This window comes from Chlorocebus sabaeus, chromosome 27, assembly GCF_047675955.1.
Source record: "Chlorocebus sabaeus isolate Y175 chromosome 27, mChlSab1.0.hap1, whole genome shotgun sequence".
Classification (NCBI taxonomy): domain Eukaryota; kingdom Metazoa; phylum Chordata; class Mammalia; order Primates; family Cercopithecidae; genus Chlorocebus; species Chlorocebus sabaeus.
The window spans coordinates 49,234,528-49,253,115 of NC_132930.1; the positions used below are offsets into that span (position 1 = coordinate 49,234,528).

The 18,588-nt window shown below is 49.7% G+C and overlaps 1 protein-coding gene and 1 long non-coding RNA gene across 5 annotated transcripts; one reads left to right on the forward strand and one right to left on the reverse strand.

Annotated features, from left to right (window-relative positions):
- Positions 1-7,024: 7,024 nt before the first annotated feature.
- Positions 7,025-12,196, reverse strand: LOC140710580 (uncharacterized). Of its 4 annotated transcripts, none has more exons than XR_012091656.1 (3): positions 11,868-12,196; positions 11,223-11,367; positions 7,025-10,724 (listed from the first exon to the last, which is right to left on the reverse strand). It is a non-coding gene; the product is annotated as an uncharacterized lncRNA (long non-coding RNA). The 4 variants fall into 4 exon arrangements; XR_012091655.1 differs by lacking the exon at positions 11,868-12,196 and having other exon boundaries at positions 7,025-8,652; positions 8,734-10,724; positions 11,223-11,663; XR_012091654.1 differs by lacking the exon at positions 11,868-12,196 and having other exon boundaries at positions 7,025-9,943; positions 11,223-11,663.
- A 138-nt stretch (positions 12,197-12,334) lies between these two features.
- Positions 12,335-17,959, forward strand: TMEM271 (transmembrane protein 271). Its single transcript, XM_073012604.1, has one exon. The coding sequence runs from the start codon at positions 12,565-12,567 to the stop codon at positions 13,708-13,710; it is 1,146 nt and encodes a 381-aa protein (XP_072868705.1). The 5' UTR covers positions 12,335-12,564; the 3' UTR covers positions 13,711-17,959.
- Positions 17,960-18,588: the final 629 nt, after the last annotated feature.

Here is an 18,588-nt window from a genome sequence, read left to right on the forward strand (position 1 = left end):
CACGTTTCCGGGCAGCTGGAAACTCAGTTTCAAACTCCAAGTCCGGAAGTCAGGTACTACTTTTCATCAAATACAGAAAGGTTATCCAACAGGGAGCCAGAAAGGTGACTTGTGTCCACCCCAGTCCCCATGACAAGTCCCCAGATGGCCTCTCACATTTGACGGCCACGCACAGCGGAATTTGGATTTGGGGTGAGTCCTTCCTCTGAAGGCAGCAGGCAGTCGTGACCTGGAATCGCCAGGCCATCTTGTTGGAAGCTGCTGCCCGCCCCAGAATAACGATAGTCGTCCATCTGGCGCATGGGTCTTGAGTGGCTCCAGTTGGGTTGCTAAGGGATGAAGACTGAATATGAAAGAAATGGATTCAGGCTACCAGAGGAGCAGCTCTGGGCAAGGCAGCAGGGGTAAGCCTCTTCTCATCACCCTCAGGGAGTCAGCTTTCACCTTTGCAAGTCACATCTGTGGGCATGCTTGTTGCCCACCATTTATAAAATAAGAATATATAGAAGGAGATAGAATGGATATAACCAGAAAACTATAGAGAGACATAAAATTTAAAAAAAAAAAGTTAAAAGATTGAAAAAGGTAACTGAGAAAAGGACCTGGGTGGGAATGTAAATTTGAACACAGTGCAGCTTTGCCTTAATGGATAAAATAATGATATGGAAATTTACTTCCACTAATGAATGAAGAAAAATATGTCCAAAGAAAATATAACATTAATGAATGAAAAAGACGGCAAGAAAGAATAAACTGAGGAACAAAACACAGATGAGACACATAGAGAATATCATGTAACTATAACCATTTAGATAATTGCATCAAACATAAATGAAGTATCCCAAGCAAAAGGCACAAATGGTCAGACTGACTTAAGAAAGCAAGAACCAACCTTATGTTGCCTTCAAGAGACAGAAAGAGGTGGAAATTAAAATTTAAGGATGGAAAATAATATACCATGCAAACAGCTAGCATAAGAAAGTTGTCATAGCTGAGGCTGTGTGTGTGTGTGTGTGTGTGTGTGTGTGTGTGTTTTAAGACAGGGCCTTGTTCTGTCGTCCAGTCTGGAGTGCAGTGGTGTGATCAGAGTTCACTGCAACCTCCGACTCTTAGGTTCAAGCAATCCTACCACTTCAGCCTCCTATGTAGATCCTTATTCTTCAGCCACCACGTGTCATTATGCTTGGCTGATTTCCTAAACTTTTTTTTTTTTTTTTGGAGAGATGGGAGTCTCACTATGTTGCCCAGGCTGGTCTCAAACTCCTGGCCTCAAGCAGTCCTCCTGCCTTGGCTTCTCAAAGTGCTGGAATTATAGGCACGAGCCACTGCGCATGGCCTGTAGTAGCTGTATTAATAGCACACAAAATATTCTTCAATAGAATGAGTATTATGAGACAAAATTCAATACAATAGGAAGAGACAACAATTACAAACATATACACGTCTAATAACAGTATGCCAAAATATATGAACAAAACTAATAAAACCAAAGGGAAAAATAGAAAATCTACAATCATAGCAGGAGATTTAACATGCTATTCTCAGTAACAGAATAAGTAGACAAAAAGAAAAGGGTATACAGGAGATCCAAATGACACTATGAACTAAACTGAATTGACATTTAGAGAACATAATCAGTAACAACTTCAGAATGCACACTCTTTCCAACTGTATGTGAAACATTTGCCAGGACAGGCCATGTGCTTGTCTCAACAGATTTCAAAAGATCAACATCTTACAGAGTGTTTCCAGACCACAACAGTAATAAATTAGGAATCTGCAACAACAACTAATCTAGAAAGGACCCCAAATGTCTAGAAGTTAACTCACTTCTCAACACCAACGAGTAAAAGAAGAAATCACAAATATCACTAGGAAATATTTTTACCAGAATAATAAAAACATAACAGAAGGAAAATTGTGGAATATAATTAAGGAAATGTTTAAAGCAAAATTTATAGCATTAAAAATTATATAAGAAAAAAAGAAAGGTCTCAAATGACAGCTAGAAAAAGAAAGGCAAACTAAAGCTAAAGGAAGCAGAAAAAGGAAATAATAGCCAAAAGAGCAGAAATCAAGGAATACAAAACAAAATATAAAGATAATGATGAAACCGAAAACTAGTTTTTTGAGATGGTCAGTAACACTGATAAATCTCTAACCAAATTAAGAAAAAAGAGAACACACGAGGCCAGGCGCGGTGGCTCAGGCCTGTAATCCCAGCACTTTGGGAGGCTGAGGCAGGCGGATCACAAGGTCAAGAGATCGAGACCATCCTAGCCAACATAGTGAAACCCTGTCTCTACTAAAAATGCAAAAATCAGCCAGGCGTGGTGGCGGGCACCTGTAATCCCAGCTACTGAGGAGGCTGAGGCAGAAGAATCACTTGAACCCAGGAGGCAGAGGTTGCAGTGAGCAGAGATTGTACCATTGCACCCCAGCCTGGGTGACAGAGCAAGACTCCATCTAAAAGAAAACAAACAACAAACAAACAAACAAACAAAACACAAATTACCAATATCAGAAATGAAAGAGGGGACTTCACTATAGATTCTATAGATAAAAAAGGATTTTTTTTTTTTTTTTTTTTTGAGATGGAGTCTCAGTCTGTTGCCCAGGCTGGAGAGAAGTGGTGCAATCTCAGCTTACCTCCACTGTGGGGAAAAGAAAGAGATCAGCCTGTTACTGTATCTATATAGAAAGAAGTAGACATAAGAGACTCCATTTTGTTCTGTATTTGAGATGCTGTTAATCTGTGACCCTACCCCCAACCTTGTCCTTGCAAGACACATGTGCTGTGGTGACTCAAGGTTTAATGGATTTTGGGCTGTGCAGGATGTGTCTTTGTTAAACAAGTGCCTGAAGGCAGCTTGCTGGTTAAAAGTCATCACCATTCTCTTAATTTCAACTACCCAGGGACACGTACACGGCCAAAGGTCGCAGGGACCTCTGCCTAGGAAAGCTAGGTATTGTCCAAGGTTTCTCCCCATGTGATAGGTTGAAACAATGCTGCTAAAAGGTTTATGGAGATGTTTACATATGCATATCAAGGCACAGCATTTTCCTTTAAACTTATTCATGTCACAGAGATTTTTGTTCATATGTCTTACTGCTGATTTCCTCCCTACAATGATCCTATTGTCCAGCCACTCCCTTATCTTTAAGATGGTAGAGATAATTATCAATAAATACTAAGGGAACTCAGAGACCGGTGCCGGCGTGGGTCCTCTGTATGCTGAGCGCCGGTCCCCTGAGCCCACTTTTTCTTTCTCTATACTTTGTCTCTGTGTCTCATTTCTTTTCTCAAGTCTCTCGTTCCACCTAACGAGAAACACCCACAGGTGTGGAGGGGCAGGCCACCCCTTCACTCCACCTCCCGGATTCAAGCAATTCTCCTATCTCAGCCTCCTAAGTAGCTGGGATTACAGGCGTGTGCCACCACACCTGGCTAATTTTTGTATTTTTAGTAGAGACAGGGTTTCCCATGTTGGCCAGGCTGGTCTGGAACTCCTGATTTCAGGTGATCCACCTGCCTCGGCCTCCCAAAGTCCTGGGATTGCAGGCATGAGCCACTGCACCCGGCCAAAAGGTATTCTTTTACATTTTTTTTTTTTGGCTTTATTGAGGTATGTTTTATATGCAGTAAAAGTCACAACTTCTAAGGAAATATTGGGATAACTTTATGCCAACAAATCTAAGAACTTAACTAAAATGGGAAAATTCCTTGAAGAACACAGGACACTAAAGCTCATTCAAGAAAAAAATTAAATAACCTTAATAGCCCTATATCTGTTAAATAAATTGAATTTATAGCTAAAGTCATTCCCAAAGAAGATGTCAACCCCAGATGGCTTTGCAAGTGAATTCTACGCAACACTTAAGGAATAAATAACATCAATTCTGTACAGTTCTTTTACAGAAAAGAGAAAACTAGGGAGTACTTCCCAGCTCACTTTATGAAGTCAGCATTACTCTGACACTAAACAAAGACAAAAACATTACAAGAAAACTACAAATAATATCCTCATTAACATAAACACAAAAATCCTCAACAAAAGAACAGCAAGTCGTATCCATCATATATTAAAAGAATAATACATGTGATCAAGTGGGCTTCATCTCTGGAGTACAAGCTTTGTTGGACATTTGAAACTGAATCAGTGTAATTCATCATATTAACAGGCTGAAAAAGAAAAACCGTATGATAATCTCAAAAGATGAGGAAAAAAGCATTTGACAAGATTCATCAACTATTCATGATAAAAACAACAAAATAGAAGTAGATTTCAACCTGATAAAAAGCATCTACCAAAAAAAATTACAGCTTACATTATACTTAAGGGTGAAAGACTAAATGGTTTCCCACTAAGACAAGAAACAAGGCAAGGGTGTTTGCTCTCATTACTTCTATTCACTATTGTGCATGAGGACCTAGCCAATACAATAAAGCAAGAAAAAAAAAAAGCATGCAGTTTGGAAAGGAAGCAGTAAAATGGGTTCTATGTGGCTGTGGCATGATTGTCTTTGTAGAAAATCTTACCAAATACACAAAAGCAGCTGCTAGAATTAGTAAATTTAACAAGGTCACAGGGTAAGAGGGAAATCTAAAAAGTTAATTGTATTTATATGACTAGTAACAAACAATTTTATATTGATGCTATATATTTATATAGTAACATTTATTAAAGTAAATTTTACTTTAAAGAAATAAGAATAGACACAAAAATCTAATGAGGGTATCTGGCCAGGTGTGGTGGCTCCTGCCTGTAATCCCAACACTTTGAGAGGCTGAGGTGGGAGAACTGCTTGAGCCCAGGAGTTTGAGACCAGCCTGGGCAAAATAGTGGGACCTTGTCTCTATAAAAAAATAAAATAAAATAAAATAAAAAACAAAAAAAAGAAAGAAAAATAAAGAGGATGTCTTATTTCTTTAAATTAACATCTACAAAATGAAAAATATAAAAATATGAAATCCTTATAGGGAAATTTAACAAAATGTGTGCAAAGTCTGTGCACTAAAAACTACGAAATATTGATGAGATAAATTAATGAAGACTAAGTAAATGTAGGTTAGAAGATTCAATATTGCTAACATACTAATTATCCTCACATTAAGATATAGGTTCAATACAATCTCAATGAGACATTTTCAGGTAGAAATTGACAAGTTGAGTCTAAAATCTGTATGGACATGCAAAGGACCTAAAATAGCCAAATTATTTTGAAAAAGAGTCAAAATGTTGGAGGACTCACATTACCTGATTCCAGCATTCACTATGGAGCTACAATAATCCAGATACTGTGGTGTTAGCATAAGAACAGACATGGCCGGGCGCGGTGGCTCATGCCTGTAATCCCAGCACTTTGGGAGGCCAAGGCAGGTGAATCATGAGGTCAGGAGTTCAAGACCAACCTAACCAACATGGTGAAACCCCATCTCTACTAAAAATACAAAAATTAGCTGGGTGTGGTGGTGCGTGCCTGTAATCCCCCTACTTGGGAGGCTGAGGCAGGATAATCACTTGAACCTGGGAGGCAGAGGTTGCAGTGAGCCGAGATAGTACCACCGCACTCCAGCCTGGGCAACACAGTGAGACTCCATCTCAAAAAAAAAAAAAAAAAGAACAGACATATAAGTCAATGGGTCAGAACTGAGAGCCTAGAGATCAATCCACATTTTGCAGTCAATTGATTTTCAATAAAAGTACCAAGGTAATTTAACGGTATTGGTGATTATTTTCAAGAAATGGTACTGGAACAACTGGATATCCATGTGCAAAAATAAAAACCTTGACTATTACATCACACCATTTACAAAAATTAATTCAAAGTGGATCACAGATGTACACTTAGGAGCTAAAACCATAAAACTTCTGAAAGACAAGGAAATATTTGTAATCTTGGTTTAGACAATTATTTCCTAAATAGTACATAAAAACCATAAAAGAAAAAAGTAATAACTGGATGCCATCAAAATGGAAAGTTTTGCTTTTTAAAACATGTTGATAAGAAGATGAGAAAGTAGGTCAAAGACTGGGAGAAAATACTTGCCAAACTATCCAATAGATAACTTACGTTCAGAATGTATAAATAATTCTTACAACTCAATTACAAGAAGGCAACCCAATTTTTAAAAAATTGGCAAAGGATTTGAAAAGACTCTTTACTAAAGATATATGAAAGGCTCAATGCTATTAGTTATCAACGTAATGCAAATTAAAACACAATGAGATACCACTGCAAACCCACCAGAATGGTCAGCATTATTAAGACTGACAACACTGTGGGCTGGTGAGGGCATGGGGCATCTGGAGCTTTCACACTTTGGTCTGCGAATGCAAAATGGTACAGCCACTCTGGAAAACAGTTTATCAGTTTCTTAAAAGTTAAATATTAACTTTTGATACAGTCCAGCAATACCACTTCTAAGGATGCACCCAAGAGAAGTAAAAACATGTTCACATAAGACTTGTCCTTGAATGACAATAGCAGCGTTATTCATAACAATCTCAGATGGAAAAACACCAAATGTCCATCATTTCATGGATGAGTAAACAAATGTTGGTGGAATTCTGCTCAGCAATGAAAACAAATGATCCACTGATTCATACAGCAACATGGAAAAGTCTCCAAGCATTTTGCCAGCAGAAAGAAGCCAGACAGGAAAGACTATGCTGCCTGAGTCTATGTATGTGAAATTTCATACTAAAGCTACGGTGACAGAGAGCAGGTCATGGTTGCCTGTGCCCAGAACAGAGGGAGAGGGTACTTACAAAGGAGAACGTGGGGGGAGTTGGGACAGTGCTGGATCATCTCAGTGATGGTGACTCATAACGAGGTGTCCAGTTGTCTAAACTCACTGAGTTGTACACTTAACATGAATGATTGGTATTGCACATAAATTGTATCTCAACATAAAAGGGCACAAAAAGTAATACCTGAAGATAGGTGTTACTCATGAACCGGCAATTTCACTAAGTATACACCCCAAAAATGCATGTCCAAGTACATCAGGGCACACAAATAAGAAGGTTCACAATTTATTAATAATATTCCCAAACTAGAAACGATCAAATGTTCATCAGCAATGAAATGGATAATAAACCGTGTCATATTCATGCAGTGAATCAGTAACCAGCGATGAAAGAGCCCCCGTTGCATGCAACATGGATATACTTCGCAGACACAAAGTTGAATGAAAGAAGCCAGAGATATAAGAATTATGTTCTATGATTCCATTAACATAAAGTTCAAACACCAGGCAAAATCAAACTAGAATGGTTAGGGATGCATGTCAAGGTAATAAAAGTATAAATAAATGCAAGGAGGCGGGGCGCGGTGGCTCAAGCCTGTAATCCCAGCACTTTGGGAGGCTGAGACGGGCGGATCACGAGGTCAGGAGATCAAGACCATCCTGGCTAACACGGTGAAACCCCGTCTCTACTAAAAAATACAAAAAAATAGCCGGGCGAAGTGGCGGGCGCCTGTAGTCCCAGCTACACGGGAGGCTGAGGCAGGAGAATGGCGTGAACCCGGGAGGCGGAGCTTGCAGTGAGCCGAGATCCGGCCAGGCCACTGCACTCCCGCCCGGGCGACAGAGTGAGACTCCATCTCAAAAAAAAAAAAAAAAAAAATGCAAGGAAGTGATTTCAAGTGAACTCAGCAAAAGCTCTGGTGGGAGGGAGGCTGTACGGGTTGTGTACTCAAATCCTGCAATACTCTGTTTTTCGAGTGGGAAGTATACAGATGCTCATTTATAAGTCATTAAGCTATTACATATATACTTTATGATTTTTCTGTGGATCGATTACATTTCACAAGACAAGAGCTTTTAAAGTAATATTGAAGGTGCATTATTGTGTCTCTGAGAACTCGCTGGCTGTGGTTTTATGAGAGTAAGTTCTTTGAATAAATCACCAGCTGTGCAGAGTTACACAGAGAGGCACACGCTGTGGCTGTGTAAATGAAAGGTCAATAGTGATTGTTCTTGGAAATAACACGGTGAAGATTAATAATTTAAAATGTTGAGTACTTACGTAGTTAAAAAGATAAACGATAAAAGCACTAAAAAGAGGCTGGGCGCGGTGGCTTACACCTGTAATTCCAGCACTTTGGGAGGCTGAGGTGGGGGGATCATTTGAGGTCAGGAGTTCGAGACCAGCCTGGACAACATGATGAAACCCCGTCTCTACTAAAAATACAAAAATTAGCCTGGCGCAGTGAGCTGAGATTGCACCACTGCGCTCCAGCCTGGGTGACAGAGTGAGACTCTGTTTCAAAAAAAAAAGTACTTAAAAAGTTAAGTGATAAACAAATTAGGAAAAAAAAAAAAAAATAGAATCAGCCAAACTAATTGAAGTCAATATTCTAGGAGATTGAATTTTAAATGCTAATAAATATGTAAATATTAAAATAAGGTTTACAGTTGATAGGAAAAATATTCTTGGATTAACACAATTGCTGTTGTAATCAGGAAAAAACCACGATTGTTTTAAGACACCATCTCTGGGCTTCAGGTTCCTTGTCTTTAGGACAGGAGGACGAGGTGGCCCCAGCACAGAGGCAGTGGTGGGGACTCCATGCCCTGTGTGAACGCGCCTGGCACATCACGGGCTCTGCGATCTTTAAAATAACTCCTCTTTCCCCAACAACCTGTAGAAATCATTTCTCATAAGCACGGCGGTTCTTTCTGAGGTGGGTGCCCCTCCCTGAGCCCTGAGCCCCGGAAATCACCTGACTAGACTGCAGCTGCCAGAGGTCCCCTCATGGGGCGGAGTTAAGGGGTGGGCCCCGCAGGTGCTTGGGGGAAGGGATTCTGCCAGAAAGCAACCGAATCAGCTTTGAAAATGTGCCTGCATCTGCTCCCATTTCCACTTCTGTTTTTAGGTGTCAGAAACCAGCTCAAGTGTAGAGGCCATCCCTCTGAGTGAAGGGCCATTGACGGGTCCCTGTGAGCTCAACGGACTGTACAAGGAAACACTGCATGACCAGGACCACAGACTGCCCTCCCCTCTCTCTGCCAACCCAATGTCATCCACTCAGGAACACTGCTGACCATCTGCAGAGTCTCAGGAAGTGATGGGAAAAGGGCGGGGGAGATGAGCAGGCAAACCTGTGATTGCACCGTGAGGGGCAGCAACCCTGCCAGCTCCCCAGTAGCAGGGCTCCTTCTAGACACACCAGGGCATCCTCCTGCGGGTCCAGGGCCTCCCTTATCCTCAGGGTAAAATCTGAACTTCCCAGCAAGGCTCAAAGACCCTTCTGGGTGGGCATCTGCTGCCCGACGGTGGCACCCTCACTCTGCCCCTCCTACCTGAGGACTTTACTGTGCGCCAGCTCCGGGCTGTCTCCTCCAGGGCCTCTGCTCTTGACATTCCTGCAGCTGGGGCATGCACCCTCCCAGAGCCCCTTCCCCACACCCAATACGGAGATGGGGGCCTGTCTGCGTGGGGCCCACCTGCCTCACCTGGCCCTGAGCGTCATAGGAGGAGAACCAGCTGACTTTGCCGTCCTGTCACAAGATGGAGCAACCCACCCATCCATTTGTTCACGCGTTCATTCCACATAGCTGGGGCAAAGCCAGATCCTGATGGGGATGGGAGATGGGGGCAAGCTGGACAGGATCGCAGTGAGTTGAACTCCCAATCTGGCAGGGACACACACCTTTGGACCACAGGGAAATCCTGCCTGTTATGGAGGAGCGTCTGTGCGGGGCAGGGGACCGCAGGGAGGCAGTTCTTGGAGCCTGAGTGTGAGCGGCGCTCCGCCAGTCACTGGCTCCTGCATAGGAAGCCTCTGTGAGGACAGTGGGGCCGCCTACCTTCGTGTGCCGCAAGGACTGAATGAAAAGCTGTGTAGGCTGTCTAGAGCACGCGGAGCGGCACCTGGAGGGCAGTGGGATCCCACAAAACTGAGTTACTCCTCAGTGGGGTGAAGCGAGCATCTGGGAAATGCAAAGGCAAACGCCAGTGAGGACGTGGAGAGGCGACACACCCTAGGCTGCAGGAGGTGCCTGTGCAAAGGCCCCGTGGCAGCAGCAATCCGCCAGTGGGATGGGGGCCTCTAGCAAGGGGCCGGGGAGGCTGGTGGCCAGACTGGGGAGAAATTCTGCAGGACTGACCTGCCTCCTATGGGATCTCTGATGGCAGAAACCCCTCCAAGCTGTTTTTCCCTGCCCTAAGAGGGCACAGCCCCATCCTTCCACCCTCACCGTTTAGGGAGGGAGGAGGATGAGGCCCCATCAGTTCACTTCCTCCTCCAAAGCCTAATCGTCGTGGCTGCAGCAGCCTTGCTGCATTGGGAATGGAGAGGCCGCTCCGCCCTCACCGGAGGTGCCTGCAAACCTCGTTTCCCTGGAAACCCGCAATAATCAGTGGAAGTCAGTTCATGGTAAGTCTGCTCGCGCGCGTGGGTGCCACGATTATTATACAAGCTGATTTACACACTGTCCGTTGAAAACCTATGCACCATAAATGCAAATGAAGGGTCACTATTCCTACTGTTCTGGCGAGTCATCGTGCAGGATATACAGGACCGTTCGCGAGGTTCTAAAATCTGCACTCTCTGCTAAAAATACAGTGAAACATGCTCGTCCTCCTCGCAGCTATAGCAGTTGAAGTAAATCCCACGCAGATGTCCAGGAGCGCATGAAGGGCCTTCACATAGATTCACATGGGCAGATGGTTTCCGAGAAAGGTGGGCGAGGGGCCCGCGCTGCCTGCAGCCTGTGGGTGCAGCTTCCTTCAGACAGAGCCTCTGGGGGCTCTGTCCGGGCCCACCGAGCACCATGGGACAAACTGCGCCCTTCAGGGGCATGAAGCTCTGCGCTCTGGGTGAGGGCTCCACAGGCCAGAACTTGCTAAGGTTGGTGACACGGACGGAGGTGCGTTCTCAGGGCGTCCCTGCACCTCCCCCGGCGCCCGGAGCGCGTTCCCTGCTGCAGCCACTGAATCCGGCGCAAAGTTATTTAACGCTGCAATTAGCCGGCAGGGTGAGTCATCGGCTCCCCAGCCTCCTGCCGCCACAGCAGAAATGAACTGGAAGGGACCAGGGGTGCAGGCCCAGCTGCTCGGCCGAGGGCCTTCCGGAGACGCTCCCATCCCCCCAGCCAAGGGGCCGAGGCGAGCTCCTCTCAGGAAAAGGCTGGAGGGCCCAGAGAGACCGGGGAGGTGACCTTCCCCCACCCCACACACCCAGCCGCCCCACGCCTTCCTCTCACCCACCTCGAATCGTCAGGGTAGGAATGAGGCGGAGGAATTTGCCTCCCTTGTCCCCCTCACTCAGGCCGTGAACCGCCTTCTGATGAATTAATTCACGTGCACCCGCGTCTGGGGAAAATTCCTGTCTGATCCAGACGAGCTTTGCAGACTAAAACCAAACGAGACTCATCCTAGGTTCTAAGACGTCGGCTCCAGCTTAGTTCAAACGGCTAGTCCTAAAAGTCAGCGCCCCTACTCATCCCCCGAACCGCGTGCACACGCGCACGGCACACCCCGCACACACGCGCGCGCACACACATGCACACACTACACACGAAACACACCACACACCACACAGGCACCCACAAGCAACACACCGCACAGGCGCACACGTCAGCACTTCCCAAAGACCCTGAACGTCCTCATCCCTTGAACAACCCCCTCCCCCCACAGCACCCGGGCTCACTCCTCCCTTCCCCCAGCACCCGGTCCCTCCCCCTCCCTCCCCAGGCTCACTCCTCCCTTCCCCCCAGGACGCGGCCCCCTCCCCCTCCCTCTCCGGGTTCCTTTTCCCCCCACCCCAGCACCCAGGCTCTCCTTTAATCCCTCCTCTCCCAGGCTCCCCCTTTCCCCTTCTCCTTACCCAGGCTCTCCCCAGTACCCACTCACCCCTAGCACACGAGCTCCCCTCTCCCCGACTCCCTGCACCCCCATAACTTCCACAGGCTTCCCGGCCGCTGGCAGGCGGGTGGGCGGGAAGTGAGGCCCAGACCCAGTGGATAGAGAGGGGAGAGAGGGGAGCGCAGACGCAGGGGCGCCGAGCGGTGGGGAGCGCTGGGGGTGGGGCCCAGGGGGTCCGGGAGAGCGAGCTGGGGGTGGAGAGCGGCGTTTCCGCAGCGGCCCGCGCCGGATAGGGGCGCGGATAGGGAAGGAAGGCGGAGAGACGCGGCCAGGGACCCCCGCTCCGGGAGGAGGAGGCGGAGGGGCGTCCCGGGGGTGGCGGGGGCTGCCGGGGGCGGGGAAGGGCGGCGCCAGGGCGAGGCGCGCGGGGCCGCGGGAGGGGTGGGGGGGTGGGGGGGGAACTAGCGTCCTGGGAGGGGCCCCGCGGGCTGGGGAGGGGGCGCGCGCCCTGCGGTCTCTGCGCCGCATCGGTTCCCGGCGCGGGGTCGCGGCGGCGGCGGCGGCGGCGGCGGCGGGAGGCGGAGGATGCGGGCTCCGGCGGCGGCGGCGCGGGCCCGGGAGGACGCGGGAGGATGAGGAGGAGGCCGGCGGTCCGGCCGCGCGGCGCCGGGAGGAGGCGCAGGCGGCGGGGGCGGCGGCGGGCGGCGGCGGGCGCGCGGGGTGCGGGCCGGCTCGGGCGCGGAGGATGAAGTGGAGCGTCCGCGGGGCCTGCGCCGCGCTCTCCTCCTGCCTCCTGCTCGCCTGCGCGCTCAGCGCCGCCGCCGTCGGCCTCAAGTGCTTCTCGCTGGGCTCGGAGCTGCGCGGGGAGCCGTTCCGCCTGGGGGCCGCCGCCGGCGCCTTCTACTCTGGGCTGCTGCTGGCCGCCGGCCTCTCGCTGCTCGGCGCCGCCCTGCTCTGCTGCGGACCCCGGGACGCGCCCCTCGCGGGGTCGGAGCCGGGCCCGGGTCTGGGGGTACCCGCGGCGCCCGCAGGAGCTTCCGAGGCCGCGCCGGGCGAGCCGGGGGCCGCGGCCGGGGCCCCGGGGCCGGTGAGCAGCCAGAACCTGCTTCTGCTCGGCGTCCTGGTCTTCATGCTCGGGGTCCTCAGCGCCTTTGCGGGCGCCGTGATCGACGGCGACACCGTGTCCCTGGTGGAGCGCAAGTACTCGCACTACTGCCTGCCCCCGCGGGCGCCAGGTTCGAGCCCCGGCTCGGCCCCAGGTTCAACCCCCGGCTCGGCCCCCGGCTTGGCCCCGGGCTCGGCCCCCGGCGCCCCGCGCTCCCGCAGCACCCTGGACAGCGCCACGTCCGCCAAGTGCCGCCAGCTGAAGGACTACCAGCGCGGCCTGGTGCTCTCCACCGTCTTCAACTCGCTCGAGTGCCTGCTGGGCCTGCTCAGCCTGCTGCTCGTCAAGAACTACAAGTCGTCGCAGGCCCGGCGCGGTCGGCGCGGCAGGCGGAGGGGAGGCCGGGCCCTGGCGCGGCCCCGCGGCGGCTCCGGGCTCCGCGCGCAGCCGCCCGCGTCTCGGGCGCGCCGGGGCCGGCGGGGCCGGCGGGGGCGGCGGCTGCAGCAGCGGCCGAGCGAGGCCTCCATCCTTTCCCCGGAGGAGTCGGACTTGGCCGCCCCCGGGGACTGCGCGGGCTTCGCGGCGCACCACGCGGTCTCCTACATCAACGTGGGCGTCCTCCACGCGCTGGACGAGGCGGGCGCGGAGGTGCGCTGTGGGGGGCACCCGTCGGTGGAGCTGCCGGGGTACGCGCCCTCGGACCCCGACCTCAACGCCTCCTACCCCTACTGCTGCCGGCCGCCCTGCGAGACGCCGCGGCCCTGGGAGACCCGTCGGGCCTGCTGAGCCCGCGGGCCGGACCCCCATCCCGCGGACCGTGCTTGCGTTCCTCCCGCCCCGCTCAGGACCCCCGCGGCAAGGGAGGACGGGCGGCGGGGTGGGGTCCAGGGCCAGGCCTCAGGGGCGCTGCCTCTTCCACGTGGCTTTACAGCCTCCGGCCTGGCCCCCTCTGCGGGCTCCGTGACCACAGGAGGGGGCCCCTGATGTGACCATTTCTGTATCTGGGAGGTTTCTCTTCTTATTTGTGTCGTTCATATCTGGATTCCATTTTCAAGTTTACAATAAATGTTTGGGCTTGGCTAGCCCGACTGCACTTTTCTTGGCAAGTCCAAACCCTGGAGCTGCTCTGCCTGGTGGTCTGAGGCGAGGGGGACAGAGCGAGCGCCCCAGGACGGCGACTTCCCACGGAGGAAGAGCGGACAGAGACGAAAAGCAACTGGTAATTCAGGAAAGAAGAAGCGAAAACACCCAACGGCAACACTTTGTACACGGATGTGCCTGCTTTTGTTGATACTTTCTTACTGTAAAGCTCTCCATAAATAGTGAAAATGTTTGGTAAATTTATTGCAATTTAAAATTGGTGAGTTCCTTTATTAAATTAATTGCTATGTTATTGGAGAATATTCATCAAATTGGAATTAGAGGATGTCTACGCACAAGTCAGTGTTGGGGGAAATGGTTTCATGTGGTCGGACATACGTTGAGTTTGAACAGTTGTATTCTGCTAGCTAGTTGACTGAATCCAGCCTCTTTCTAAAGCTAACTTTCTGTGTGTGTAGAGACACTGATGCCACATCCCATACATTTCTTTTCTTTCGTTTTTCTTTTCTTTTTTCTTTTTTCTTTTTTTTTTTGGAAACTAGTTGTGTGGTTTCAACTGCAAAGCAGAGCTTATTTTTGGTTAATACATATGAACAATCTAATCCTATTTTGGAAAACCAGTCATAGTTTTTCTGGCATAGATAATTTTCCTGTTGATTATTTCGTTAATCTGGTAATTTTGAGTATGATAGCATTTCATTTAAAATATACCCCGTAATCGCCTTAATTGATGTGAAGGTCATACTTTTAAATGATGAGGATATGTGTGTGTGTGTGTTTTCACACATGATATGAAATGAGTTCCATATGCTGGTGGAGTGTGTTTCCATCTGTCTGCTGGGCTGGCTGGTAGCCAGGCCAGCTCCAAGTCTTGGGAAAATGTGATCCGACTCCCACGTGATGGAATTGTGGCGCCAGGCAGGTAGCTGCTGACCCTGAGCAGCTGGGAGCAGAGCCACAGCCTGGTGGGAAAGATGAGTACCTCCTGTCGGAGGCAGCCAGTGCTCTGTGGGGTGAGTGCCAGCACAGAGCAGTTAGGAGAGAGAAGCTACAGAAACCACGTGTAATATCTGTATTGTGTATGGAAGTCTACTTATAGCTGTGAAAAAGTAGCCAAATTTAAGGATGGAGCATAGTTTTCAGGTGCAGACTCTGGAGTGAAGCCTCTCCTCAACCCCTAGTTGCCCAAAGCCAGAGCTCCCTGTACCCCTGGTGACCAAGGCCCCCAGCCCTGCTGGCACCTAGCCGGGCTTCCCTGCTGCTGCAGAGGCCACAAGAGGGAGGAGGCTCCAGCCCCATTTCCATGATGAGAAGTGAAACCTGTCACCATTCGGGTGCTGTTCTCCATAGCTGGCAAACCTTCCCCTGCTGATGCCTGCTCAGTTACTGTGAAGCCTGGGGATCTGGTCAAAGATGCCATGGACCAGTGTCCTCTCCTTGCTATGTGGATGCTGCTGGAGGACAAAGAATCACTCACAGCCAATTTACTAGGTGTTCATTCACAGGCTTCTTCAGATGCTGGCCTATAATAGGCCTCCCTGGATGGTGGAGTGAGAAAGGGGGTCCAGCTGAACAGAGGGCATGACCTGACTGGTCCAACTGTCCATTTACAGCCCAGTCCTCTCCTGCCCCAGGACAACCAGTCCAGCAGTCATCAACCTAGGCAAAAATGTGATCGCTGGCAGAGCAGTGTGACTTTTAAGATACTTCCCTCTGTCTGCCTACATCCAATCAGCGCAGCATTGCCAGGTGCCTCCTGCTTTCTGAGCAGAGGCCTCTCAGGTGGCTGTAAGGCCAGCTTCCCAGAACTACACAACAGGGGCAGCCAGGTGGATCTGCCGGGGGGTGGGCACTTACTGGCTCCCTGCAGAAGGCTGCTGGGCACTGACCTGGCTGGAGCAAATGCATGAGCAGCGCAGATGCAAATAATCAAATTTCCTGTGTTTTTGTTTTCCGAAGTATTTAGTCTTAATTTTGTTTGTACAGCTTAAAATGTTAGATGCCTTACGAGTCTTCCAAATTTGTGATCAAAATCGGTGACCTCTTTAAAGTGTCAGGCTTTTCTTCTTTACTTTTCTTCTTCTGACACTTTAAAGTGTCAGACAGAACAGAAGGCAGAAGATAGTTAGGGGCAGTGGCCCATGGCCAGGAGCAGGCTGCACACCATCCTGTCACTGCAGACACACCCTCCTCTCCCTGCATGCACACCGTCCCGTTCCTGCGTGTACACCCTCGTGTCCCTGCATGCACACATTCCTGTCCATACACGCACACCTTCCTGTCCCTACATGCACACCCTCCTGTCGCTGCATGCACCTTTTCCTGTCCCCGTGTGCAACCCTCCTGTCCCTGCATGCACACCCTCCTGTCCCTGCGTGCACATCATCCTGTCCCTGCATGCATGACTTCCTGTCCCTGTGTGCACGCCCTCCTATCCCTGCGTGCACAGCCTCCTGTCCCTGTGTGCACAACCTTCTGTCCCTGCGTGCAAACCATCCTGCCCCTGCATGCACACCCTCCTGTGCCTGCATACACACCATCCTATCCCTTGTGCATGCCGCCCTGTCCTTGCATGCACACCCTCATGTCCCTGCGGGCACACCCTCATGTCCCTGCGGGCACACCCTCCTGACCCTGCGTGCACACGCTTCTGTCCCTGCATGTACACTCTCCTGTCCCTGCGTGCACACTCTCATGTCCCTGCGCTCACATCTTCCTGTCCCTATGGGCACACCCTCCTGTACCTGCGTGCACACCCATCCTGTCGCCCGTTTGCACACCTGTCCTGTCCCTGTGTGCACACCATCCTGTCCCCACGTGCACACCCCTTGTATCCCTGCATGCACCCCCTTCCTGTCCCGGTGTGCACCCCCTTCCTGTCGCTATGTGCACACCCTCCTGTCCCTGCATACACACCCTCCTATTCCTGCGGGCACACTAGTCCTGTCGCCTGCATGCACTCCCTTCCTGTCCCTGCGTGCGCAGCCTCCTCTCTGTGTACACCTCCCTGGCCGGGGTGGCAAGATAATCCAGGGGTGCACAAAGATCCAGCTGGGGCAAACTGGCCGCTTCCGTGTGACCAGAAATTAGATGAGTTGTTTTAAGATTGAGTGTCCCTAACTCCAGGACTATTCTTAGCTCTACTGTCACAGGTGTTGATGTACTGATGTGGAATACCAGGGTTTTCTTTCTTTCTCTTTCTTTCTTTCTTTCTTTCTTTCGAGACAGAATCTCACTCTTGTTGCCCAGGTTGGCAGTGCAATGGCACAATCTTGGCTCACTGCAACCTCCACTTCCTGGATTCAAGCGATTCTCCTGCCTCAGCCTTCCGAATAGCTGGGATTACAGGCATGTGCCACCATGCCCGGTTAATTTTGTATTTTTACTAGTGATGGGGTTTTTCCATGTTGGTCAGGCTGGTCTCGAACTCCCGACCTCAAGTGACCTGCCCGCCTGGGCCTCCCAAAGTGCTGGGATTACAGGAGTGAGCTACCATGTCCAGCCAGTTCTTGGCCCTTTCTGAAAATGAGTCTTACTCTGTTTTTCTGTCAAGAGTTTATTATAACGATGAGATAAAAAATTAAACACATTTTAGCATTTTTACATGGCAAAATGCTGAGTTTGTAAGTTACTGTTTTAAACACAAAGCTGTGATTCGGCTCAGCAGTAGGAGCTCACAGCTCATGTGGCTGGCTAGGCATCGACTTTAAGGGATAACTTACCAGAGGTAACACATGATGCTGTGTGCAGAACTGGGCAGCACGGTCACCAAGCAAGCCAGGGCCTTAGGTATCTGAAGTTCCACACCTTTCTTTGGTCAGAGCAAGTGCTCTGGCCTTGGCAACATGAATTTGAACCACATAACTGAGATTTTTGACTGAAAATGCAATTAAACAATAATTTAATTCTAAAAATCAGTCAGATTTTTTTTATTGTGAAGATCAAACTGCAGGTGATTGAAGTTTTTACTCCTGGTTGGTGTCCTGATGCACTGCAGGAGGAAGCCTTGACTGTGTGTATACATATGTGTGTATATGAACACGTGCTCACATGTGTACATACGTACACAGAGTACACCTGCACATACACACATGGGTGCATGCTCGTGTGTGTGCATGTTTGCATATGTGTATATATGAACACGTGCTCACATGTGTACACATGTACACAGAGTACACCTGCACGTACACACATGGTTGCATGCTTGTGTGTGTGTGCATGTTTGCATATGTGTATATATCAACACATGCTCACACATGTGCACATGCACACAGTACACCTGCACATACACACATGGGTGCACACTTGTACATACACACACAGGGCCTCCTGGGTAGTGTCTGAGAGCCAGGCCAGCAGCCCTGCCCAAAGCATCTAGAGTGCAGAAGGAACCTGTGCAGGGCATTGTGGCCTGGCTGTGGACTGGGCCATGCTGTCCGGGCCGTCCTTGCCACAGCATCTCAGCACAAGCACTCACAAAGTATGTCCCTGGGAGGGTGCCCTGTCAGGCCTGAGCTGCATGCAGATTCCCTGAATGCTCTGTCATGTCCACGTGGCAGCAGG

What these genes read in the sequence shown, in the direction of transcription:
- TMEM271 (XM_073012604.1), top strand. Translation starts at nt 12,565, where the DNA reads ATGAAGTGGAGCGTCCGCGGGGCCTGCGCCGCGCTCTCCTCCTGCCTC.